The sequence below is a fragment of the Panthera leo genome, chromosome A3 (genome assembly GCF_018350215.1).
Source record: "Panthera leo isolate Ple1 chromosome A3, P.leo_Ple1_pat1.1, whole genome shotgun sequence".
Taxonomy (NCBI): Eukaryota; Metazoa; Chordata; class Mammalia; order Carnivora; family Felidae; genus Panthera; species Panthera leo.
The window spans coordinates 100,101,324-100,128,423 of record NC_056681.1 but is presented as its reverse complement, the minus strand read 5'-3'; the positions used below and the strand labels follow the sequence as shown (position 1 = coordinate 100,128,423).

Sequence of the window (27,100 nt, the reverse complement as noted above, 5' to 3'; positions counted from 1 at the left end):
TACTACTTATATCCTTTAGATCAAGAGGGAAATCTTCCATTAAAAAGGTACCTTCTATGAGCTCTGTGCTGACAGCTCAGAGCCTGGAGCCTGCTTCAGATTCTGTTTCCCTCTCTCTCTGCCCATCCCCTGCTCATGCTCTGTCTCTCTCTCTTAAAAATAAATAAAAATTAAAAAATTTTTTTAAAGGTACCTTCTAGATTTTGCGCTATTTGTAGTATTCATGGGATTGCCACTGACTTGTTCTCCTTTACATATTCTACACATCTAATTTGCAATCACAGGGGCCCCCCACTGGAGAGCTCTTATGTAAGGTGTTTTCTTAGAGCTTAGACGGACCCAAAGAGGAGGGGCAGTTCTCTAAGCAGTTTTCCCCCATTTATTCCAGTGTCTGTCTTATTCCCTCTGGTCTCCTTCTCTGAGGGGTACCCCCACCTCTGCCATTAAGTCCCCTCAGAGAATGGTGGAGTGGTGGCACTGCGTAGAGCCCTCTTGCGTGCTCTTTTTCCTTCCTATTACTGGCCTGGATTTGTTATGCAGGCCAGACCTCAACTGGCAGGGTGCTAGAATAACAGCCCCTGCCAGCTCAGTCACCACATTCCGTGTGGCATCTTTCTTCACGTCTCTTAATCATCCCCCTCCTCACGGGGTCTGCTCTGGCTCGGTTGCAGTGACCTCCGTGACCTCTCCTTAGCTGCCTTCAGCCCACTTCCCATCATGAGCTGGCCAGCCTGCTCCAGAGCCAAGTAGGGCTGCCTGGCACCCCCTCCTTTGAGGCCAGTGTGGAGGTTGTGGTTCTGTCTTAGGCACATCTGCCGCTCTCGCCAGGTCCCCTGTGATCGGGCCAGAGCATGCCTCTGTGGGTATTTTCACATGGTATTTCTTCTATCTGGATGCCTGTTCCTGTCTTCTGTCTCTGAAGTCTTGCCCATCCTTTAGGGACTCATTTACACATTATCTCCTCAGGGAAGCCTCCCTGATGTCCTGTGACGGAGATGACGGTTCCTTGCTCGGGGTGCTCCAGGTGTATTGCTTCCCCTCTACCGTGGCGTTATTTGGTATTTTGGGTATGAAGGTATTTTGGCCTTCCCTGGCTGGATTATTCATTTAAAGAAGAACAGAGCTGTGTCTTTTTATCTTTATATTCCCAGCGCCTGGTATATGGAAAGTGCTTATTAAATGTTTATTTAGGCTCTTTCCTTAGTTTGGTTGTTGTTGATAGTGCTGCTGTAAACATCAGGGTGCATGTACCCGTTTGAATCTGTATTTGTGTGTCCTTTGGATAAAGACCTAGTAGTGCAGTTGCTGGGTCGCAGGGTTGTTCTATTTTTAACTTTTTGAGGAATCTCCGTACTGTTTTCCAGAGTGGCTGCACCAGTTTGCATTCCCACCAACAGTGCAGGAGAGTCCCTTTCTGTGCATCCTTGCCAACTTCTGTTGTTCCCTGAGTTGTTAATGTTAGCCATTCTGACAGGTGTGAGATGGTATCTCATCATGGTTTTGCTTTTTTTTATTATTTTTTTATTACAAAAAAAATTTTTAATTTTTTTTTTAACGTTTATTTATTTTTGAGACAGAGAGAGACAGAGCATGAACGGGGGAGGGTCAGAGAGAGGGAGACACAGCATCTGAAACAGGCTCCAGGCTCTGAGCTGTCAGCACAGAGCCCGACGCGGGGCTCCAACTCACGGACCGCGAGATCATGACCTGAGCCGAAGTCGGCCGCTTTACCGACTGAGCCACCCAGGCGCCCCCAAAAATTTTTTTTTAAATGTTTATTTATTTTTGAGACAGAGAGAGACAGAGCATGAACAGGGGAGGGGCAGAGGTCGGGTGGGGAACACAGAATCCGAAGCAGGCTCCAGGCTCCAAGCTGTCAGCACAGAGCCCAATGTGGGGCTCAAACTCACAAACCATGAGATCAGGACCTGAGCCAAAGTCGGACGCTTAACTGACTGAGCCACCCAGGTGCCCCCATCATGGTTTTTTTGATTTGTATTTCCATGATGATGAGTGATGTTGAGCATCTTTTCATGTGTCTGTTAGCCATCTGGATGTCTTCCTTTTAAAAATGTCTATTCATGTCTTCCTCCCATTTCTTCACTGGATTATTTATTTTTTGGGTGTTGAGTTTGATAAGTTCTTTGTAGATTTTAGATACTAACCCTTTATCAGATATGTCATTTGCAAATATCTTCTCCCATTCCATAGGCTGCCTTTTAATTTTGTTGATTGTTTCCTTTGATGTTTATAGCAGCATTATCAACAATAGCCAAACTATGGAAAGAGCCCAAATATCCATCAACTATGAATGCATAAAGAAGATGTGGTATCTATATACAATGGAATATTACTCAGCCGTCAGAAACAATGAAACCTTGCCATTTGCAGCGACGTGGATGGAGCTAGAGTGTATTATGCTAAGCAAAATAAGTCAGCCAGAGAAAGACAAGTACCATATGATTTCATTCATATGTGGAGTTTAGGAAACAAAACCAACAAACATTTGGGAAGGGGGGCAGAAAAAGAGAGGGAAGCAAACTATAAGAAACTCTTAACGATAAAGAACAAACTGAGGGTTGATGGAGGGAGGTGGGTGGGGGATGGGCTGAATGGGTGATGGGTGTTAAGGAGGGCACTTATTATGATGAGCATTGGGTGTTATATGTAAGTTACGGTCACTAAATTCTACTGAAACCAATATTACACTATATGCTAACTAACTAGAACTTAAATGAAAATTTGGAAGAAAAAAATGTTTATTTAAAGGATTGTTAGGGGGAACAAAGCAAATTATACAACAATATGGACCAGCCCTCTGCAACTGGGGGTTTACAAGAGAATTAAGCCCTGCTACTCTAGGGCAACCATTGTAAGTTATGACTAAATTTCTCTCCCATGCTTCCGGAATGATTCTAGTTATAGACCATCCTTGGGAGAATTGGGAAAATAGGTATTCAGATCCTTTTGGGCTCAATTCTTTAGCCAAACCCAGCTTGAAGAAGCCTGGTATAGACTCTTTGATCCCAATCCTGATAAAATATACATATACAAAGAGTAAAGACTGATGGAATTGTAGACCAGAATGTTAACAGTGGCTATTACTGGGTCGTAGTATGACGAGCAGTATGTGATTTCAAAATGTTCTTTCCACTCTTGTATAATTTCTGAAGTTTCTAACTTTTTGATAATAGACTTGTAAAAAATACTTTTTGAATAAGCCAAGCCAGAGTTCTTAAAGCTGACCACCTCATCTAAGGCAGTAGTGAGTTGGGGTTTTTGTTTTTAAATGTAACAACATGCCGCACCAAGACCAGGAATCGTGGAGCTGAGCCCCTCAGCATTGCTGCTGGAGAATCGGGCCTCAGGTGTGAGGATGACTCTGGCTGTCAGCTCTCTGGACATGGGTGTCTCTTTTTGCTGGCACTGGACACCTTCGAATTGAAGGGATGAGTTTCTAGCAGGCATGCTCACCATGAGAGGAACTAGCATGCACATGGATACTCACATATACTCTCAAAAGTAAATCTAGGGGCGCCTGGGAGGCTCAGTTGGTTAAGCATCCCACTTTGGCTCAGGTCCTGATCTCACAGTTTGTTGAGTTCGAGCCCCACATCGGGCTCTGTGCTGGCAGCTCAGAGCCTGGAGCCTGCTTTGGATTCTGTGTCTCCCTCTTTCTCTGCCCCTCCCCTACTAACTCTCTGTCTCTTTCTCTCTCTCAAAAATAAACATTTAAAAAAAAGGTAAATATAGAGGTATTTTTCCCCCTTGATTGCTCAGAGTGAATGTAACCCAGTGTTATTTGAATTAAGTCTCACATGCTAATTCTTGCTCATGACTTACTGCTTCAACCAGCCCTATTTTTTCCCCTGAAGTTTGACCTTGTTTGTCCTCATACAGGATTTCATTCTTATTCCGGCAAGAATCCACCAGTGGCTGCTGAAATAAGTATTTAATGAGAACAGGGTATTTATTTAGTGCCTAAGTATCTTCCATCAAGTTACTTATTAATTACAAAGGAAAAATAGTAACTTGACAGCAGGGAAACCTACCTCACGCTACTTTAACCAGTTGATCAAATTGAACATCACCAGGAGTGGGACAGTCAGCATCGTGTGGCTCCTGACAAAATGCATCGAGAAGAACACAGCATCAGTCTGTGATGTTTCTGCCAAAAATGTATAACTTGAATATAATCATGAAGAAATTGACAAACCGCAAATGAGGGACATTCTATAAAATAACTGGCCTGTGCTCGTCAAAAAATGCCAAGGTCATTAAAGATAAAGGAACTGTTTCAGCTTGAAGGAGGTTGAAAAGATATGACAGCTGAATGCCACATGTGCTCCTTTTTGCTCTAGGGCCATTATTGGAACTACTAGAGAAATTCGTATAAGTTCTTTAGATTAGATGGTATTGAAACAACAAAAGCTGCTTGATTTTTATCATTATGTTGTGGTTGTGTAAGGGAATATCTTTATCTTTAGGAAATACTAAAATGTTAAAATATTTACGGGGGGAATATCATCATGTTTTCAACTACTTTCAAACGGGTAAAAAAGTAATATGCATATTATATTGTATTATGTAGCAAGACAGAGCAAATGTGGTAGAATGTGCCAGTTGGGGAGTCTGGGTGAAAGGTATCCAGGAATTTTTTTTGTACTGTTCATGCAATCTTTCTGTAAGTTTGGGATTATGTCAAAAAATAGAGTTAATAGAGTTTAAAAACTCGGAAGTCTGCAGGTCATGGTGCTGTGGCCAGTCTAGCATCAGAAGCCACATGGGGCTTTTCAGGGTCTCCCCTTTCCGTGGTCATTAATGAAGTCATTACCCACAACACTGAGCTCTCTTCAGCATTGGCTCTGTTCCCCCGGGCGTCAGCAGAAGACAGGGTGCAAGATCACCAAAAGTGCAGCTTCACCTGACAGGAAGGTTTCTTTCTTCCGCTGTGTGCTGCTCCCTTTCCAGAGACTTGACTCCTACTGGCTGTCTTCAGGTAGCCTGGTCAGCCAGCTCTGATCCACACATTTACCTGGTTTAGACTAGACCTACCACTGTCCTGTAACAGAGGCTTCCCAGGCAGAATGTAACTTTGGAAATATATTTAAACACAGTTGAGAGTGTTGATGCATGAGATCAGTGCACTTCACCAAGATGCTTTGGTTGAGCGCTTGCCAATAAGTAAGGCACAGGGCCCACAGAGGGTATGCTTTGCTTAAAGCTTTGGCATCAGTCAGTTAAAGATGGTCCGCCCTCCTGCTTGATGGAACCTCAGATTGTATGTTTTGGCAGAAATCCTGAGTCTTTTGCGTTCCGCATAAGCAGGGGTGGGGTCTTGTCCAGCCCCCACTGCATTTCATACAGTTTAGGACAACGTTCTGTGTTTTGGCTGGAGCCTCTCCTGTGGGGTGGGGTGACAGGGGCTGTTCTTGGATTCAGAAGGGGAGCTCTACGCTAGGGCCTGAGGTGGGTGTGTGGGTGGATCTGCTTATCAGAATTTGCAGAGAGGAGTTCCTCTGAAACTGTTCAGCCCTAGGGAACAGAATATGATAAGAACAGTGAAGCCTCTATACCTCCTTCCTGTCTTTCCCTTCCAGCTCTCCTTTCACAGAATTTCCTAACCCTCAGCCTCCACTCCATTTTCTCCACTCTGTGTCCCCCACTCCTCTATTTCCCCTTTAATTTTTTTATTTTATTTTTTATTTTTTTTTTTAACGTTTATTTATTTTCAAGACAGAGAGAGACAGAGCGTGAACAGGGGAGGGGCAGAGAGAGAGGGAGACACAGAATCTGAAACAGGCTCCAGGCTCTGAGCTGTCGGCACAGAGCCTGACGCGGGGCTCGAACTCACAGACCGTGAGATCATGACCTGAGCCGAAGTCAGACGCTTAACCGACTGAGCCACCCAGGTGCCCCCCACTTTAATTTTTTTAAACCCATCTCCCTCCACTTATTCCAGCTTCCTATTTCTCTCTCCTAAATGGCCATAATGTATGAGTGTCCATTGAATCAGCTAAGATTTATGTTTCCTGTTCTTACTTTGAAAAGTAGGTGAGACTCATAAATTTTAGTGGAAGAAGAGGCAGTGGAAATGTTCTCATCCAATTCTGCTTTTTACATCTTAGCAAACATCCTAAAGAATGACTTGGCCATTATCAAACAGCCAAACAGTGAGACTGTTTTATCTCTTTTCCTCTTAAGAAACAAAACAAAACAGAACCAGCTTCTCTTCTATTTCCCATGGTGGTGGTGGGGGGGGGCAATCATTTGACTTTGTTTGTCGCCTTTCCCCAGAGACCTGCACGTGCGCGCACACGTGCGCATGCACACACACACACACACACACACACACACACACTGATTCTCATTTGAAAAATCCCATCCCTGTTCTCCATGTTGTAGGCATGCTCTGGACAGTTCACAAATGCCCAGTAGTTGTGACATCTGGACACAGGGAAGGATCTGGTCCTCACGTCTGCACGTTAGGACCATGCTAACTCTGGGTTAGCTATTCTGCAGGAATCTGGGTACGGGCCTCTGATGAGTGCGTTCATTCATTTGTTGGTTCATTCCTTCAGCAAGTAGTTAAGTACTTCTTACATGCTAGGCACTGTTTTAGGTTCTGAGGTTATAGCAGAGAACACAATTACCAGAACCTCTTTTCTAGGAAGCTTATGTTTTAGTGGGGAGAGCAGACAACAGGCAAATATGTCTGAGTCCTAAAGAGTACTGTAAAGTAAAGCAGGGGTGAATAACAGGGCTTAGGGGTGGGGATGCTCTTTTACAAGGAAGGTGACTTTTGAATAAAGAACAGAATAAAGATGGTGAGGGAGAGAGCCATCTGGAGGCCTGGCAGAGACAAATGAAGACCCTGAGGTGGGGTGGGGGTGGAAACAAGAGACCTCTAGGCTGAAGGGGAGTGAGGAGGGAGGGGAGTATAAGAGAGAGGTAGGGAGGGGAAGAAGGTTCTGGATTTGACCCTGCAAGAGGTGCTGCTCTCTTGACATCTTTGTCATGTTAGTAAAATCTTGGAGAAACACCATGTGTAGTTTCTGGGCATGTTCGAGTTTTGGAGAATGTTTATGTATTCCAAGGACTCAATTAATTGCCTTAGCACCTTTAAACATGTAAAAAGCCAGCAACTAAGTGAAAGTAATGGTGTATTCTCAGCCTTAGAGGAATGCTGGTTGATTAGCAGATTAAAAAGCACACCTCGGAATCATTGTGCTTGCATTTAAAAAAAAAATTTTTTTTAACGTTTATTTTTGAGACAGAGAGCATGAACGGGGGAGGGTCAGAGAGACAAGGAGACACAGAATCTGAAACAGGCTCCAGGCTCTGAGCTGTCATCACAGAGCCCGATGCAGGGCTCAAACTCACAGACTGCGAGATCATGACCTGAGCCGAAGTCGGATGCTTAACTGAGCCACCCAGGCACCCCTGAAGTGCTTGCATTTTGGTTGGTGGGCAAAACTAGTAGAGTGCGGATGCATTCATGGAGCAACACTTTTATTTTTCATTTCAGTAGACAGGTCCTCGTAACTGCACGGTTTGTAGGAGGACCTGAAAATCTTTAGGCTGAAATCTGTTGTTAATTACAGCTTACCAGAGAGCAGAGTTTCTCAAAGTACCACACCCACATAACTCAGGGGAACTTGCTTAAAATGCACATTTGGTGTCCTTGCCTGTTCCTAGCAGGTGGGAAATTCTGGAGATGAGGTCTGGGAATCTCCATACTTTACAGCCTTTTTCAGTGGTTCTTGTGCATGCTCAGGTTGGAGAACCATTGGCCAAGACAGTGGTGGAGGCATTGATTATTTATTTCTTCTTCTTCTTATTTACTTACACAATAGATGTTCATTACTAACAGTTCTGGAGGCTGGAAACCCAAGATCAAAACACTGACAGATCCTGTGTCTGGTGAGAGCCCTTTCCTGGTTCACAGATAACCATCTTTCCATATCCTCACCTGGTGGAAGGCACTGGTCATTTCAGTTGAATGAATCGTAGAAGACAGGAGATGATTGGGTGTGGTCTCAGCACCAGAGCTCTTCCAGCACTTCCTTTGTGGTCTTGATATTGTGGGTGAAATTTCACATTCCTAAAAGACAAGTAAGACACTACCTACCCAGTAGAAACAGGGCAGGACGGTGTAGAGGGAGTTTTCCCCCTTGGGTGGAGGGAGTGGAATGGGATAAAGGTGCTTTGCTTTGATCATATGGATCCAGGAATGAGTGTGGCCCTTCCATCCCCATGTACACCTGGAACTCGCATACCCTGCAGGCTGGTGCTCTGCCCTGGCTGCTGCGTGAATGCAGGCCTGTGCCTGTCTGTTGGCTTACACATTGCACAGGTGAGAACACGATCACTTATCTTGATGAATCCAGTTTCTTGAGACCATGCAATGCGAACCAAATATTAAAAATATTAGATCCTGAAACTCAAGTATCTTCGACTTTTAGTCCACAGTCTTTGGTTTTCCGTTTTTGCGGTGAGTTTAGTTACCCTCAATACTTTAGGAATATGGCAGTGTTGGAATGTTCATACAGACAGTGATTTTATCCCAATGGATAGAGTTTTGCCCCCCAGGGGACATTTGGCAATGTCTGGAGACAGTTTTGATTGTCACAGCTGGGAGAGATGAGCAGGACCAGAGATGCTAGTGGCATCTGGGGAGCAGAGGCCAGGGACGCTGCTACACATCCTACACAAGACAGCCTCCCACAACAAAGAATCACCCAGCCCCAAATGTCAGTAGTGCTGAGCTGAAGAAACCCCGCAAAAGATCAGTTGCATGCCTCTTATCTGTGTTGTGTCTTAGGATACTTTTTTTTTTTAAGTTTATTTAGTGTGTGTGTGTGTGTGTGTGTGAGAGAGAGAGAGAGAGAGAGAGAGAGAACACTCAACAAGTGGGGCGGGAGGGGGCGGGCAGAGAGAGGGAGAGACAGAATGCCAAGTAAGCTCTGGGACATCAGCACAGAGCCTGATGTGGGGCTTGAACTCAGTAACCATGAGCTCATACCTGAGCCAAGACCAAGAGACAGATGCTTAACCGACTGTGCCACCCATGCACCCCATGTCTTAGGATTCCAAGTGAGCTTTCATACAAACAGAAAGTTCCACAGCTAAAACTGGTTTGGAATTACGTAGATTGTCTGCCTGGGTGGACAGGAGGACAGGTTGACTTCTGGAATCAGTAGGAGAAAAGTAACATGTCACGCAGCGCTCTGGAAGCCATAGATAAGGCCCTGGACTAGAGTACTCTTGAGCTTTTCTGACAAAACCGCCGTTCCCCTACCTGCAGCTGCCTCTCCCTGTGGGGTGGGGGTGGAGCGAGTTTAGTGTAGAACTTCACTGGTCCCTGCTGCTGCCCTGGGCCCCCAGCCCTGCCGCTTTTGCCCTGTGCCCACGTTTGGGCTTTGGCGAGACAGCCCAGGAGTCAGCTCTGTGACTCGACCCTGTCTGTGTGTGTGCTGAGTGGCAGGTGCCGTGCTTCTAAACAGCCTCCTTGCTCCCACGGCCCTCCCCACACCACTATGGATACAGTCTTGTCATCACTTCCCTCCACCTTGGGTTTCTAGAAAGTGGGGACTCATTCCAGACTCCATCTGTCATGTCGTCTCTGCATGCCCACAGAATCGATGAAATGAACGTTTAGAAATCACCCCTTTTGTGTGTGGGCACCCATTATTACTTGTTTAGGATAAAGCAATATAAAGTGCATTTTGTTCAGGACCTCTCAGGCTGCTTTCTTAAATAATTGGACTTCAGAGTGCTTTGAACCCAGGCTTGGAATTGTCATGTCAGGGTTACTGATTTTGCTCAATATTTCCTTTTGTGATTTCCAGCAGTATTTCCTGTGTTCCTTCCCTTCCTCCCTGACCCCTTGAAGGTGGGCTTACCAAGGTTAAGAAGGCTCTGCACTGTGTTCTTCCCCTCCGGGATCTTATCTCTTTAGAGCAGTCTTAACTGCTACCTTTATCGAAATGTCCCCGGATCTTATCTGTTGTGGCACATCCTACTATTGATGGTTACAGATCCCCTGTTTCCTTCCTTACTGACAGAACCCTAATTTTGTTTGGGGAAGCCTCTGGCCCAGCTTGTAAAGTTCCTGGCTAACTTCGCAGCCGGGGGTAGCCACGTGATGCCCTTCCCGTTCTGGCCAAAGAGATATAAATGAGAGACAAACAGATGTAAATGGAAGCCTGTCGGTTTCTAGTTTCCGGGGAAGGTTTCCCTCGCCTGATATAGGTGCTTCCCCTTCCTTTGCATCTCATCCCTCTTCTCCTTCCTGCCTGGACTGTGGAATGGAGGTTGGCCACATATGAATGCTGGAGGAACAGAAGCTTGGGGGGGGGGGGGGTGGCATTGCATCAGCCTGGCCTGCTTGCCCCTAGATTTCTGGTTCTGTGAGAGAACGAAACCTGACTTGGCTAAAAGCCATGATACCCAGGATTCTGTTACATGCAGCCAAGGGCACCCCCTGACTGATATTCCAGGGCCCCAAGCCTGGGTTCTCAGTTGTAACAAGACATATCAGCCTGGTGGCCCACAGGCGTCTGAGACTCAGCAGGGCCAAACTGACCTTTGTGTCCCCATAGCTTCCATCCTTGTGACCTTTCTCTACAGAGAGCTCCACCATCCTCCCCATCACTTGAGCTGTCTTCCCTCCTGCCTGCTAAGCACATCTGGTCTATCCCAAGCCTTGTCGGTGCTGCAGCTGAAGCCCTTCTTCTCCCCATTGCTGCTGCCATCTTTGCTGAGGCACCCAGGATCTGCGGCTGGGAATGCTGGGCTGGCTCCCCACCAGCCTCTGGTCTCAGGCTCTCCACCCCTTCCCCTGCTATCCTTGCTGCTTCCCCATTGATTTTCCTCCACGTTTCATGACGCTTCTTGAATAAAGTCCTCAAGGGCTTCTTGTGATTGTCCATGACCTTCTGCAGTCTTCCATATGACCTCATGGCGTGTCTTAGGTTGGGTTCCATAGAAGCAGAGCCTGAAACAGGACTCAGGGGCCCCTGGTTCATTGAGGGGGCTGCCAGGAGAAAGGGGTGAGGTTGGGGTGGGGGGAGAGACAGGGAAAGGAGCTGAGCACAGCTGTGGTCCCAGCTGATTCCAGGCGTTCTCCCGGAGGCACGAGGGCTGGTCTTTTGTACCTCCTCAATCAATTGGGTGGGGCTGTAGGACACATCTGCTAAGTGGGGGCAGATGCGTGCTGTTGGCAGCGGGCATTCACAGCTGATCTGTGGCCCCAGCCCTTGGGTGTCCAACAGGACCACAATATTGCCTTAACTCCTGCCTGCACCCCACCCCCACCCCATGCCAGTCATTTGCTGTTCCCCAAACTAACCAGGCCTCTGCCCTTTGCTCATTCCAATCCTTCTGCCCATAGAGTGCCTCTTCCCTCCCTGCCCAGCCCCTCTGCTGCGCCCCCTGCTCGTGCTGTGCATTCTCCTGGGCACCCCAAAGCTGTCTTTTCCCCAAGGACAGGCTTCCTGCCTCGTCTTCTGTTCTCCTTTATCAAGTAGAAGCCTTCATCTCAAACACAAAACCCAAACACGATCTAAGTGACTATTTTCTCAACTTTCCCTGGATGGTACATACCTTATACCAGTCTTGTTAAAGGAGAGAAGTTAATTTATTCCATACTGTGGATGCCTGAGGGTTTAACCGTCTCGGACCCAGTGGGGAGGGCTGGCTGCCAGGGTGGATGTTGTGTTGAGCCTCCAGCCAAATTTCCACCTGTCTCCAGGTCATCTTTGTCTAGTTGTTTATCATCTCAAATTCACCACATCATCACAAAACTACAAAAATTGACTCCCATCCCTGTCTTTCCATAACTGGGATGCAGCTTTATGCTTGCTCACTTATCACGGCTGATTGCCTTCCTTTTATCATTTCTCAGTAGATCTCTGTCCTGTCCCTTCTTCCTGCTCCTCACCAGGGCAGGCCTCAGGCTCCCCTTTCATCTGGACAGCAGTGAGCACTCAGTATCCTGCCTCGCTGTCCCTCGGTGGGCAACCTAGCATGCAGCTGTGAAGTCCTCTGCTCCCAGAATCCTCCCACCTTAAAAGGCATGTTCTTTCAGCTGCTGCCATATTAACATCTAAGCTGTACCTGTTCTCCTTTCCAGGCAGTGCACTCCAGCCATGTTGGCTTACTCACCTCAAATTCACATATTTGTTTATAACAGTCTGTGCCTTGGCATGCCTTCATTATTAAAATGAAAAACACTTCACATATTCACATACGTTCCCTTCCTAAAGCACCCCAGGTGGAAGGGCATGGACTTGGAGGTGGATAGATGTAGGTTGGAATTCTTGGCCCCTTATCCACGTATGACCTTTGGCAGGTTAAATGCATCGCAGTCCAATGAAGGGGGTGTTTTTAGGATTTGGTGATATTGTGTGTAGGCTTTACCTCCCAATAAATATGAATGCCCTGTCCACTCTTGTACCAGTAGTTGTCTATATTGGTAATTTGGCAGTTCCTCGTGTCCTGCTTTGTGGTGTCTGTTCTAATCTTGTCTTGAATGGTTAATTTTTCATTCTGAAAATGTTAGTGCCATTTCTACAAATAGACCGAAAACCTGGGCCTGGCCCTTTATCCATCTGGGCCTGGCCCTTTATCCATCAGGGCCTTAATAAGAATTATTTCTTCACCAGGCATGTAAACATTTGAGAAGGATATGTTATGTTTTTATGTGTGAGTAGAAATACATAATTTTGAAAGCCAAGACTTTTCTGCATAAAGATGCTTAGCAAAGCCATGATATGGAGGCTCTTATCCCAGCAGTTTGGGTGGGAAGAGGGCCAGACTTATGAGCCCTGGACCCTAGCACTTAGGAGGAGGCAGTAGGGGAAGAGCTGCCCACGAAGGGGGCGGGGAAGGAGAACAGGAGGGACAGAAGACAGGCAATCCGTTGGTGGTGGCCTGCCAACAGAAGTCCTTGGGCGAGTGCCTGAAACCACCATCACCTCTGAAACTCTCATAAGAAACCAAGTATTTGTTCAATAAGTACGTATTAGGTGCCTATTGTGTGCCTCTTACCATTCTAGGCACTGTGAATTCAGTGGTGAGCAAAGTGAAGACCCCTGCTTCCTTGCAGTCTGTACTCTGGTGGGGGAGACAGGAGACAAATGTATGTTAAAAGGGAAAAAAATGTATAAATAACATGTCTCCTGATAGTAAGTGTTCCAAAGACCAAATAAAGCATGCACATAGGAATCAACATAGGCAGTTTTGGTAAGTAGGGCATATCTGTAGTAGTTTCATTATTCTAGACTAAGCAGTCTTCATGTTACGTAAATGAATTGACTCGAGCGGAGGGTTCCGATCACCAAAGTGAGTTCAGTCTGTGTGTGCACGTGCACAGGTTAGCAGGGGTGGCTTTCGTGTGGGGCAGTGTTCGTGACACTCTGCTTCTCCAGCTGATGCTGGCGAGTGCGAGCCCTCAGAAGCTCTAGGAATACTGCAGTCATCCTTCATTCATCTGTTGATTTCACTCACCAGTTTTTTGAAGACCCTTGATGCTCAAGTAGAGCCAGGCATGCGGCTTCCACACGGTGGTGGGAGAGCTCAGACCACCAGGACTTGCTGAGTGTCAATGTTCTTCATTTTGCTTCTGCATAAATATATATTTTTCCCAACTCAGCAGACCCCCCCCCACAAAATATAGTAACTTAGAAACTTACAGTTCCTACTACTTTTTTTTTTTTTTTGCCTTTAAGTGCTTCATTTATGATATAGTGTCTCCAACACACTAAGAGATGCTTCAGGGTTCCTAAAAATATTTTTCATTTGAGTGGTTTTCAAATTTCTTTTCATCCTAGGGGAAGGACCCTTCCTCCCGCCATGAAAATGTCTTTAAGTTTGCAGAGATTAAAACGGTAATGCACAGAATGCAAAATGAAAAATAAACTTATCCACAATTGTTGATTATGATCGAGAAGCCCTGGAGATCGGTCGGGGCTGGGAATGAAAGAGAGAAGCCTAAGGGGAAGGTTTGCAGCTTGGGTGGTTGAGTGGATGGTGCATCTTCAAAATAATGTGAAGAATAGAGGCAATGCCAGGTTCTGCTCTGTACTGTTGTCTGAGATGAAGACCGTAGGCAGGTTGTTGGACACATAGTCTGAGCTTGGGTGACAGGTCTGCACAGGGAGTTGGGTCTAGGGGTTACTCCCTTGAGGACATGGGTTAAAGGCTGGTGGTGGAATCTGGTGGTGTTCAGAGAGGAGATTGTGCTGTTGGTGGAGACCAGGACCCTGGAGCCATAAGATGTGCATGTGGGAGTTGAAGGGAAGATTTAAGAAGTGTTAAAGGAGGTGTGTTTCCAAGGTATCCGAGGCATGGTGTGTAGACTGGTTGAAGGGAGGTAGACGGGCTGGAAACAGCTTGGCCGTCGCAGGGAGCAGTGACAGCGAGGGGCCAGTGACCAGTGAGCACTGAGCATTGAGAGGTTCTGCAGGTTGAGAAAGGGTTTGGAGGAGTATGTGAGGGGCTTCAAGAGGATGTTGTTTCTCCAGAGATACCAGGAAGGGGAATGGAATCGACTCCATGATAGGGCTGGAGCCAAAACTGTGGCTGGAAGTGAGGGTGACCAAAAGGCACAAGAGCCTTAAAGCCCCAACAGATGAAGCATATCAGATGAGACTGGGTGCCTGTAAGTTCCCTTTCTGTGGGATAATAGTAGCAACAGCCAGCAAGTACATGGTGCTTATGATGTGCAATCACTTTCTCCATGTGAATTCTATGAAGTCGGTAATATTGCTACACCGATTTTACAGATGAGGAAACGGAGCTGCAGGAGTTACTGTGATTTGCCCAAAGTTTCCCCACTGGTAGGTGGAGGAGCTGAGCCCAGGTGTCAGGCTGTAAATATTATGTTCTCATACTCCTTCTCATGAGGTCCTCTCCAGTATGATTAGAAAAAAACAAAACAGCTTTTTTTTTTTTTTTTTTTGAGCATACGAGCAGGACTAGACCTGCTGTCACCCCCAGAGTCCCTCCTTTCCTTGAACAATCCCACTTTCCTGAAAGTGGCACGAGAGCATCATCTGATATACTAGTCACTGTCCAGCAGGAAGCCAGAAACGATGTTGATGCTTCTGGCAGGGAGGGTTTTCATGCAGGGGATTGATCACAAAGACATCGGCAGGCCTGGAGATAGCAAAGTGCGAGAGAAGTGTCAGCCAGAGATCAGGAAGCTTCTGTCACCCGGGGCTGAGGCTTGTACTTGTCACAAAGCTTCTGGAGATGCCATCACTTCTCTCAAATAGAAACCGCAGACACTGGATGCCCACTGATGCTGTGGAGTCACATGTAGTCGCCCTCCCTTGCCTGTGACTGTCACCACCCCTGTCAGAACCTGCACTGTGTCAGGGGACCGGAAAGGTTGCTTCCTCCTCTTGTCTTCCAGTCTTCTACCAGGACATCCCCCAATCACAGCTCAGCAGGAAGCCGGCTGGCCACAGTCTGAGGAAGGAAATTCACAGGCTTACAGCCTGCGGGGCAGTGCTGTCCAGCACACCAGTGACAGGCAGAGGTGGAGACCCGCTTCTCTCTGACACTGCGGTCTCTGGGTTTGCTGGAGGTCCACCTTGATGCAAATCATGTGTCATTCTGGTTGTAAAAACAGAGACATCTTAGAATGTCTGTTTTATATACATATAGGTTCCAGGTAGCCTGCTGGTTCCCACCACTTGGCTGGCCATGCATTTGAGTAACCTCAAGTTGTGGTGTTTAAAAATGTTCCAGGGTCTCAGTTGTTCTTCAGGAAGGGTTTACTAGTGAGGTCCTTGGCACTGTTTTTTGAAACTCTTCAGAAAGATACTTGTCTACAAAAATCCTGCACTGTAGTGCTACACAGTTAAAATTAGAACTGATGGAGAGATTGTTTCTAGTGGCAGAAAGATTAAATACTTGAATGTCAGTTTGATAAAAGATTTTGTTCAGAGGAAATGACACAACTTGAATGGAAATGAAGTGTATAATGAGATATAACTGTCTCTTGGCCAAATGACTATAATAAAGATATTATTTCTTAAATTAATATATAAATTTATCATAATAGCATAATATAATAGGTGCCTATATTAGTTGAGATATGACTTCACTTTTAATTAACAATATCTTAAGCAAGACAGAAGTTTAGTTCTCCACCTTATAACAGCCCAGAGGCAGGCAGTCCCAGGTAGAATGCCCATGGGGCTGTCCAGGAACCCAGGCCCCTTCTCTGTTGTTGCTTCACCATCCCTTGGTGACGTGCTCTCTGTGTGGTCCAGAGTGGCTCATCTTGTGTCAGTATTTCAGTCAGCAGGAAAAGAGATAAAGGTGTATGCCAAGGAATACACCCTGGAAGTTATACAAGTCACTTTTGCTCATATCTCATTGGCTAGAACTTAGTCACAAGGCCATACCTAATTCCAAGGGAGGCTGGGAAATGTAGTCTTCGTGTTGGGAGGCCATGCACCCTAGCTAAAAATCCAGAGTTCTACCGAGTTGTCAGGAAGGGGAAAACTGATATGGGAGGGGGAGGGAGGAGAATGTATTGATTTCTACTATAGTACCCCTTGGAATATTATTTAGAAATTGAAAATTTGAGAATAAAATTAATTCAAAAGAATAAGTAGGCAAGCATACCCAAGAACATATAACTTTTTAAGAAAAGTGTCTTTTAAAATAGCCATATTTTCTTTTTTTTGTTAGTGTAACGCTTTTGTTGTTTTAAATATAACATTCCCGGGGCGCCTGGGTGGCTCAGTCGGTTAAGCATCTGACTTCAGCTCAGGTCACGATCTCACGGTCCGTGAGTTCGAGCCCCGCGTCAGGCTCTGGGCTGATGGCTCAGAGCCTGGAGCCTGCTTCCGATTCTGTGTCTCCCTCTCTCTCTGCCCCTCCCCCGTTCATGCTCTGTCTCTGTCCCAAAAATAAATAAACATTAAAAAAAAATTTAAATATAACATTTCCTCTTTTTACATATATATATTTATATATATATATAAAACACTTCCTCTTTGAACTTTTATTATAGAAAACTTCAGATGTACAAAAGCATTAGAGTATTGAGAATGGTTTAATGAGCCCCATGTGTCTAGTGCCCAGCTTTGACACTTAATCCGTTTAATTAATTAACTAAAAAAATTTTTTTTTGAGGGAGAAAGAGAGTGTGACGAGTGAGCGGGAGAGGGAGAGAGAGGGAGAGGGAGAGCGAGAGCGAGAGATAGGGAGGGAGGGAGAGAGAATCTTAAGCAGGCTCCACACCTGCTTAACCCCAAAGCAGGGCTGAATCTCATGACCCTGGAATTGTGACTTGAGCCAAAATCAAGAGTCGGTTGTCAACCAATTGAGCCATCCACACGCCCCAATACTTAATCAGTTTAAAGCTAGAGTTGCCTTATCTATCCCCGACCTCCACGCCTATCCCCTTCCTGATTTTTTTGAAGCAGATCTCATTTTTCCTGTTTCATCTGTAAACAGTTCTGTATGCACCTTTAAAAGGTAAAGGCTCTTTAAAAACTAATTAGACTTTTTATTTGGGGATAATTGTAGATTCGTGTGCAGTTGTAAAAAAATAATACAGAGGGGCGCCTGGGTGGCTTGGTCGGTTAAGCATCTGACTTCGGCTCAGGTCATGATCTCACGGTCCGTGAGTTCGAGCCCCACGTCGGGCTCTGTGCTGACAGCTCAGAGCCTGGAGCCTGTTTCAGATTCTGTGTCTCCCTCTCTCTCTGCCCCTCCCCTGTTCATACTCTGTCTCTCTCTGTCTCAAAAATAAATAAACGTTAAAAAAATTATAAAAAAATAATAATAATACAGAGAGATCCCATGTACCGCTTACCCAGTTTCCCCCACCAGTAGCCTCTCGCAAAACCATAGTATAATATCACAGCTATGATATTGATAGGGATATAGTCAAGACACAGAATATTTACATCAACACAAGGATCCAACCACACCCACAACCCCTTTTCCATAACTCCTGACAACTACCAATCTGTTCTTCATTTCTGTAATTGTGACCTTTCAAGAATGTTATATACCTGGAATCATACAATATGTAAACTTTTAGTATTAGCTCAGCATAGTTACTTCTAGATTCATTCAAGTTGTTGGGTGTATCATTAACTCATTCTTTTTTATTGCTGAGGGTATTCCATGCTATAGATGTACCCCCTAAAGGTCTTTGTAAACACAGTTTGCCTCACTCTCCCTCTTTTCCCTCCTCCTGGCTGCTTCTCTCTTCACAGCAATGCCCAGTGAGTATAACTGTGTGAAACTGAGAAGTGATTGCTCAAGACCCTCTCTGCAATGGTACACCCGAGCTCAAAACAAGATGAGAAGACCCAACTTGTTGTTAAAAGACATCCTCAAGTAAGTATGAGCCCTCGGACCTTACGATTGCCCTGACTAGGTCAGCTGTGGGGAGCTGGGAGAAAAATGCAACAGGCCCTGAAGGATGGCTCTCGTACTTGGTCAGAAGATCATACAAAGGCACATTTGAGTAAGGATTCAGTGCACAGATGTCTGGATTTATGCATCAGGCTTTACTTAATGATAGGACAGTGCCAGCCAGGGAGGCACCATCCCGAGAGAGCAGCTCTTAAGTGCACAGCTCTCCCTGCCATTACATGACCAAACAGGGCTTTTCCTCTTAGCTATTTTAAGTTAATCTAAAAATATGGCTAATTAAAGTCCTCTACAAGCTTCTGAAGAGCCTTAAATATTGAATACTAAAAAAGATGACCAGTGTTTCAGCCAGGTCACCCTTATATCCTAATATATGGTATAATTGTTAAAGGAGGGACCTGGCAGTTGCATTTGGTAAGCAGCCAAACCAAGTTGAAAATCACCCTTTTGAAAATACCACTAATTTAGGAGGTGTAGAAGGAGGAAGGTAGGAAAGGGAAATGTACATTAATATCTTCCAGCTACTTTTGACACCAACCGATATTTACTGAGGTCTGACATGCCTGGCACTGTGTTGGGTGCCGGCCTGTGGCTGCGAATGAGGTACACCTGGGCCAATGGCTGTTCACAGTGTGGGCGAGAGAGTCACGATGGGGAAGTACCATGCAGTGTCCTCAGGTCTGTAGGCATTGGGCCTGCTTTTTTGTTTTTTAATATTTGTTTATTTATTGAGAGAGTGTGCAAGCAGGGGAGGGGCAGAGAAAGAGGGAGACACAGAATCCGAAGCAGGCTCCAGGCTCCAAGCTGTCAGCACAGAGTCCAGCGCAGGACTCAAACTCACGAACTGTGAGATCATGACCTGAGCCCAAGTTGGACGCTTAACCAACTGGAGCCACCCAGGTGCCCATGGGCCTGCTTTTAACGCACTATTCTTTTCCCTTCCCTTTTTCCTTTTTTTTTTTTTTTTTTTTTTTTTTTTTTTTTTTTTTTTGGTAATCAAGAAAAGGGATTACTACATGCATTGAATGTAATTCCTTTTTGGAGGGCTGGGGAGAGGAATAGGTAGGTAATACTGCATTCACAAGATTTAAAATTCAAAAGGTATTAAAAGTGCTCAGTAAAATATCTTCTCATTCCTGCTCCCCACTTAAAGATAACCAATATTATTTTGTATATATAAGAAATATTGTGTGTGTGTGTGTATGTGTGTGTGACCCACCCCCCATTTTTACACAGATGGTAACATCCTATTCATGTAACATTGTCCTCGATTCCAGGGAGAAATTAGGATGCTTGTCCAGGTTTTCTTGGGGGATCCTGTTGAAATAAGAATCAAGAAGTCTTGAACACACTTCCTAGCAATACTGTCCTGCATTATCCTCGTCAAATATTAAGAAATATTTAGCATCTGGTGTATATAGTATACTGTGCTAGATGCTGTATTTTTTAAAACTGCCCCTTTCTTTAGACAAGAGATCATTTTCCCCTTAAGGTTATTCTTTAACTTTGTTTTTTCAGTAACACAAATTATGTAAAACAGTGGTTCTTAAACTTTGGTTTAAACTTTTTTTTTTTTACTGTTAGTTTATCAGTATCACTTGGGGAGCTTATTAAAAATGAGGTTTTGGGGGTGCCTGTGTGGCTTAGTCAGTTAAGCGTCTGACTCTTGATTTCAGCTCAGGTCATGATCTCACAGTTTGTGAGATCCAGCCCCACTGTTAGTGCAGAGCCTGCTTGGGATTCATTCTCTCTCTCTCCTTCTCTCGCACCCCTACTCTGTCTCAGCCCCTCCTCCCCTCAGCCCTTCTCTCTCTCTCTCTCTCTCTCTCTCAGAAAATAAACTTAAAAAAAAAAAAAAGAGGTCTCTAGAACCAGGACTAGCCTTAAATCTTTTATCCTAGTCCTGTGTGTGTATGTATGTGCATGTGTGTATTTTAAACTATACAATAATGTAAGTTTATCAGATCTTTAAAAGCAGTTTTTTGTAGATGGTCTTAAGGGTAGCTGGTGGTTCTGTCTCCCCTCAGTCAGCTTATCTCTGGGGGTAGAATCTTCGAAGCAATAATGAGGAGATTGTTCATTTTGCTTTCGTATTCTTTTAAGGGCTCCCAATATTTTCCGCCCATTTTTTATTGTGGTAAAATACACATAACATAGAACTTACTGTCTTAACCATTTCTAAGTATACAGTTCAGTGATGGTAAATACCTTCACACTGTTGTGCAGCCATCACACCATCCACTGCAGAACCCTTTGCATCTTGTAAAACTGACACTCTCTACCCATTAAACACTAACCGCCCCCCCCTTCCTCCCTTCCCCCGACCCGGCCGCCACCACTCTTTCATTCTCTGTGATTTTTGACTACTCTGTGTACTTTATATAAGTGGAATCATACAGCATTTGGAAGACTGACAGTATTTTAAAATGGCTAAATATTGAAGCTGAGATTCTATAGCTCAGAAGATGTTACTTGTTTTTTTAAGACCAGTGGTCTGCATCGTGATTCATATTTTATTATGACATCTTTGCAGAAACAAGTTTTCTCTACTTTCACTTATAACAGAGAGTCATAAATGACTATCTTGTCAGGAAAATAAGAAATGGTGCCCTAAGTTGACCACTAAGGTCACCTTAAAGACTACTTTCATGCTGCATGGCAGACAGACTCAATGTGGGGTAGGTTTTCACTTATTTCTCATGATTTCTCTTGATTATCACATAACCATGTCATGATGCCTAATTGATTTTTTTTCCAGGTGTATATTGCTTGTGTTTGGCGTGTGGATCCTTTATATCCTCAAGTTAAATTATACTACCGAAGAATGTGACATGAAAAGAAGGCATTACGTAGACCCGGACCGTGTAAAGGTTAGATATTCCATTGGTGTGATTTAAATTAAAAAAGTTCCAGGCTTATACTTAAACAGAAATGTCATCTCTAAAGGGTTATAAATAAGTGGTCATGAAAGTTATAAACGGAGGGAAAATACTTCATCTTAGCACTCCAAAATCAGGGATGACCCTCTCCCCCACCACCAAAAAAAAAAAAAAAAAAAAAAAAACCCAACCCACCCACCTACTCCCCCACCTACCCCCACACCTACCCCACAGTATTGTTCCTTCGTTTACCGAAGTCGTGGCAGGAGGTGGGTTGCATTTGACACACCCCAGGGCACCTGTCGTGGAGTTACTTTGCTGTGATGTTGCCAGTATACATGTTCTTAGAACAGGGGGAAGTTCTTTGGGTATCACCTGTCATTGCTGTGTTTTATTTTTCATTTTAATGATTTCACACTGTATTTCAAGATTTTTTCCCTTCAGTTTATATTCATTTTTCTAAATCAATTGACCTATTAAATGCTAATTTCACTGCTTAGTTGAGTAGTTAAATGATCCAGTAATGTTCTGTCCTGGACGAAAGAAGAGATGATTTTAAGTAAGGTAGCATGGCAGTAATGATAACCAACATGTATAGGTGCTTTACATACATTATTTAATTACCATCACGGCTGGGAGCTACTCCAGTGTTCTCTCCCTCTTAAAGACGATGGCTGGGAGGTTAAGCTGCTTGCCCAAGTTTACATGTAGTTTAGTTAACCAGTTTAGTTAATCTGGTTTAGTGTATACTGTGTAACTATTCTCAAAGTGCTTCAGCAATATAAACTCATTTTACCTTCATAGTAGGAACTGTCATTACCTCCATCTCACAGCTGAGAGGAGGGGCGCAGAGAGTAAGTAACCAGTTTAAGGTTACCTTCACTAGTAAGTGGTGGAGTTGGGGCTTGGACTCGGCTGTGTGGTCCTAGCTCCACGTGACTGCTGTCTACCTGGGTAGGGGATGTCCCCAGAAAGGAGCCAGAAGTTATAGGGAGGGTGATGCAGAGAGTAGGAGGGAGCTTACATTTCTGACCTAGATTCAAGTCTAAATGCCACTTAGTCAAAAATGAGACCTTGGGCAAGTTACTTAATTGTTTTGAGTCCCAGTTTTCTCAGCTGTGAAGTGTAGACAACAATATCTGTATAATAGGGTAGTCCTCAAGGTTGAATAAGATAATATACGCAGAACTCCTTTTCTAGTCAGGGTATTTGTTCACGTGTTTTTACCTCAATCTGTATGTCCTTCGAAGTGCCTCACACACTATGTGGGACAGGTGGGTATAAACAAGGAAATGAAAATTAATACTTAATAATTACACTTTATTATAAAATATTATTTTTATGAAATATTCTAAAATAAATAAAAAAATAAACGGCACAGCTTGGCCGATGCAGAACCATTGTGTCTCACAGAGCCTGCCTTTTTGTGCTGTATCTGTCCCCAGAGGTTCGCTGACTCTGCTGATTTTTCCAGCATCAGCACGTCTGCCGTGGTGGAGCAGGATGTGTCTAGCGCCTCTGCTCAGGCTTTCCGCCTCCCCGTCTGGCTGGCCTTGCGGTCGCCCCGGTATCTGTGCGCTCTTCCCTTTGCTTCTCTGCCATGCTTATCCACATTCTCTTTCTCCTGTCCATTTCGTCAATCATGCCGTTAACCGTCTGACCAACTGCAAAGATAATCACTCTCGAGTCTCGTTTAATTGAGGAGAGATGGGAGCTCTCGCATACAAGGGTCCAGCACACCATTTCACAAGTACAAGGTGGGGAAGATGTGCTTTAGTATACCTGGGGTAAAATTAACTTGGCAGTTTTCGTGCCTGGCCAGCACCATCGGTGTTGGCCTGTGCCGTGGCTGCGTACAGCTTGTCCTTAGCTACATTAATAGACCAGGGATGCTCTGCTTGTCCCTGCAGAGCTCAGACAAGTGCTCTGATCATTATGGCTATTACTCTGTAAAGTTCCCCAAGGAGTCCTAGTGACTCCGGAGGATGACCAGAGAAGAGACTCGAGACCATGTCCCTGAGGAACCTTTGAAGCAATGGGAACATTTGTGTGGCCCGAAGGAGAGAAGGACTGGTGGAGGGCATGTGGCAGCTACTGTCAGCAAGCCAGAGGCCTGGCCTATGGAAGGGTCCGCTCTGCCCAGGTGGCCTTAATGGCAGAGGTGCAGATCAGGGGATGGCAGCCAGGCTGAGAGGAGAAGCGTTTGATGGTCGGAGGCATCTACAGTTGGGATAAATGGGTGCCTTTGTGGCAAATCTCTAAAACTCTTTAAGCACAGCCAGGGCCACCCAGGTGCCCCTCCTTACCTGCCTTTCTATAGCCAGGCATGCCCCACTGTGGCTGGAGTAGTATTTCTGAAAATTGAATCTGATATATTGTTTCCCTGTTGCAAACTGTGATTTGTTCCCATTACCTTTAGAATGTCCAGACTCCTTAGTCTGGCCTGTAGGGCTCTTGGTGGCTTGGTTCCTGCCAATCCCTTCAGCCTCCTTTAGCCACCCCATGTTCCAGCACTGCCTGAACCGGGGCCTAAATCTTAAATGTTTTCACTACTCCTTGGCTGAGCTGCTTTCTTTCTTCCTCATTTTGGTTTTGTTGTGCACTTCCCTGGTAACTAATGACGAACATCTCCTTGCATGTTCATTGGCCATTTATATATCTTCTAAGGAGAAATATCTGTTCAAATTCTTTGCCCAATTTTTCATTGGGTTATTTGTCTTTCTATTTGTCTATTATTGAGTTGTAAGAGTTTTCTATATATTCTGGAGACCAGTCCCTTATCAGATACATGGTTTACAAGTATTTTCTCCCATCTTGTGGATTGTCTTTCCACTTTCTTCATGGTGTCATTTTCAGCACGAAAAGTTTCTAATTTTGATTAAGTCCAGTTAATCTATTTTTTCTTTTGTTCTTTGTGCTTTTGATGCCAGACCTCTGAAATCACTGCCTAATCCTGTGTTTTCTTCTAAGAGTTTTATAGTTTTAGCTCTTAAATGTAGATCTTTAATCTGTTTTGAGTTAGTTTTTGTATATGATGTGAGGCTGGGGGCCAACCTTTTTCTTTTGCATGCGGATATCCAGTTTTCCCGGCACCATTTGTTGAAACGATTTTTCCCTATGTTTGCTACAATCTTTCTAACTTCTCTGGCTGGAGCCCCTCCCTCCCTTTGCCCCTCTGCTACTCATCTTTTACATCAAATCTCAGCTCAGGGGTTAGGTTTTCTCAGATGCCTTCTCTGATCATCCTTCTCTCTGTCTTCTAGAAGCCTCTTCATACCTTAATCCTAACATTTACACTGTAGTATTTTAACTGTCTTTCCACTTGTCCTTTAAGCAAGCCCTTGGGAAATGGGGATTGTGTGCTAACATTTTCTATTAATGAATATATCCTTAGGTATATTAAAGTCCAGGGAGAGGGGAGATATTACCGAACCATGGTGTGGTGTCTCATCTCTAAACTCCAGATTGTATAGAACATCCACAGTTAAGTAACAGGCAACTCTTCAAGTATTTTTCAGTAACATCCATTAAGTTTAATGTCCCTTTAAGGAATAGGTGAGATACCTCCTCATATCCACCAGTAGACAGTAGACAGAAAACAAACAAACAAACAAACAAAAACCATCTTGCCATCCCCTTCCCTCTAAACCATGGAATATGAGTTCTCCATTTAGGCTGATGGGGCCAAGTTTTAAAATCTAAGTTCACTGCAGGACCAATAACAGCCTCTCAGGGCTGCCAGTGCCCTGCCCTGATTGGCTCCAATGAGGATTCCTGACCAATCCCTGGCAAAGGGGATGGGAGTATCTAATGGGCGAGGTCAGCTTCCCAAGCCCCACTGCCTGCCTAGAGAAGGGGTGATAACTGCCTGAACAGAATTACGTCTCCCTAAGAAGAAGGAACAGGAAATGGAGACCCAGTAGCAGTCCACAGTGACCACCACATCGAACCAGTTCTAAAAGATTCTAAAAGATCATTATTTTTTCCAATGATAAAAATAACACCAAAAATTCAAATAATACAGAAATGAATAAAGTAGAAAGTCCCTTGCAGTTTGTGGTGAAAGAGGGGGGAATCAGCTGATGGTTTTATAAGTCAAACTTGTTTGTGAAAATCTCGGTCAATTCAGAAATTAATAAAGTAGAAAGTGAAAGCTTGCTACAACCATGGTGGAATTAGGGATATTTTTTATTTCATTACTTGAGACTTTTTAATAGCTTTTTAACATTGTCGACGCTGTCAGAATGCCCCACTTTTCACAGTGGTCCTGACAGCTTGTCCTCTGCATGTGCCTCTGAGAGCTTGCCACATTAGACAGCAAGAGTTGGAGATCAGTGAGGATTTGGGTGGGGAATAGCAGGAGAGAAGACTGAAAATGAGCCGGGACCAAAGAGGGAAAGCCCTTGAATGCCACACTGAGCAGGTCCCCAATTTGATAGCTGGTCACGTTTCATTAAGGCAAAACCAGAAATCCTTTCTCAAGTCCCCGGAATGCAGGAAATGGCCAGGGAAGCTGGCCGGTGTGGTCCTGGTGTTCTCAATGGCTGTGAGGCGGTGTGCAGTATGAGCTCTCTGCAAAGAGAACCCTGTCTCCAGACTGTTGCTGGACATTGGTCCTTACCACCAAGAGCACTGGGGCAAATTTGAATTGTTGTAGATGTATGTTAGCAGAAGGTGGTCTCAAAGCCATGAGGCCCTGTTAGCTCTGTTGATGATATTCAGCAGCTAGCAACGTTAGTGGGACCCTGCTGACCCTGTTGGACTCTGAGCATTGCCTAGTTGTGCTGGGCCTGGCCTGTGTTAACACAGCTGCAGAAGTGTGCCTGTGGCTTTTGTCCTTTCTATTTAAGGATGCCCCTTAACGTACAGTTTCTTTAAAAAGATTCACAGTGGTCTCTGTGGGACCCGGACACTTTGAAAGTGCATTTCAGATGTGAAATTGCACTTAAAAATGTTTAAGGAGAGACAAGGGCACATTCATGTCAGGTCACAATCAGGTTTGGGCTGCGTGGTAGCAGCAGTTTGAACTTGGCCCTCTCTCTTCTCAGCTAAAAACCACATATCACCCTGAGGACTGCATTTTGTGCTGTGTAGTTCATTATGGCCAAATGTGCTTCTCTCTGACTCTGCAGACCTGCGCTCACATAGCTAAGGTAAGCAGTATAACCTGGGCCGAGGTATTAGTCCAGGTGTCTGCACCTCTAGACCGATTCTTTTCCCCTCTTAGCGCTGCCTCCTTGCCCCAGATCATCCTCAGATATCAGAGATGAGGAAACTGAAGCCTTGACCGAGGGTTAGATCTTTAGTCAAGGTTACACTGCTGGTTGACAGATCTAGAACCAGGTCCAGCATCCAGATCTTCTGATTGGTTTTTCTTAATGGTTTACTGTGCCAAAATACACACACCATAAAATTTACTCCTTTCAAGCATGCAATTTTGTAGTGTCCGTGCACTTACACAGTTACACCACCATCACACCAGTCCAATTTTAGAACATTCCTTCCATCACCCAACGGGTAAGTTACCTCACCTGTTGTAGTCTGTCCCCACCCTCAGCCACCAGTCCCAGGCTGCCACTGACTGTCTGAGTTTTTACTGTGGTACTCTTTCTGTGACTCAGTTATTCAGATTTTGCCCTACTTTTTTAGCTGGGTAGGAGTTACAGATGGTTGACTTCAGTGTGAGTTACATGTGGCAGTAGCTTTGCTCACGGTTCTCCTACGGCTGTTCTCACATGTTTCAGGCAGAGTGCGTAATGCTGTGGGCGTCAGAGCAGCCCCTGGGAGGAAGAGGCCAGCACCAGCCTGGT

The 27,100-nt window shown here is 44.9% G+C and overlaps 1 protein-coding gene across 6 annotated transcripts in view; it reads left to right on the top strand.

The window, feature by feature from the left end:
- The window catches only part of ST3GAL5 (ST3 beta-galactoside alpha-2,3-sialyltransferase 5), a 50,784-nt gene that overhangs the window by 8,147 nt on the left and 15,537 nt on the right, over positions 1 to 27,100 (top strand). For 3 of the 6 annotated variants that reach the window (XM_042932900.1, XM_042932903.1, XM_042932904.1), the window contains 3 exons: positions 18,252 to 18,375; positions 21,170 to 21,281; positions 26,339 to 26,443. In XM_042932900.1, coding sequence (XP_042788834.1) covers positions 18,252 to 18,375; positions 21,170 to 21,281; positions 26,339 to 26,443 — 341 coding nt within the window. Of the gene's footprint in view, positions 1 to 13,833; positions 13,893 to 18,251; positions 18,376 to 21,169; positions 21,282 to 26,338; positions 26,444 to 27,100 lie in introns of those variants that run through there. The other 3 variants (XM_042932905.1, XM_042932902.1, XM_042932901.1) reach the window with 2 other exon arrangements.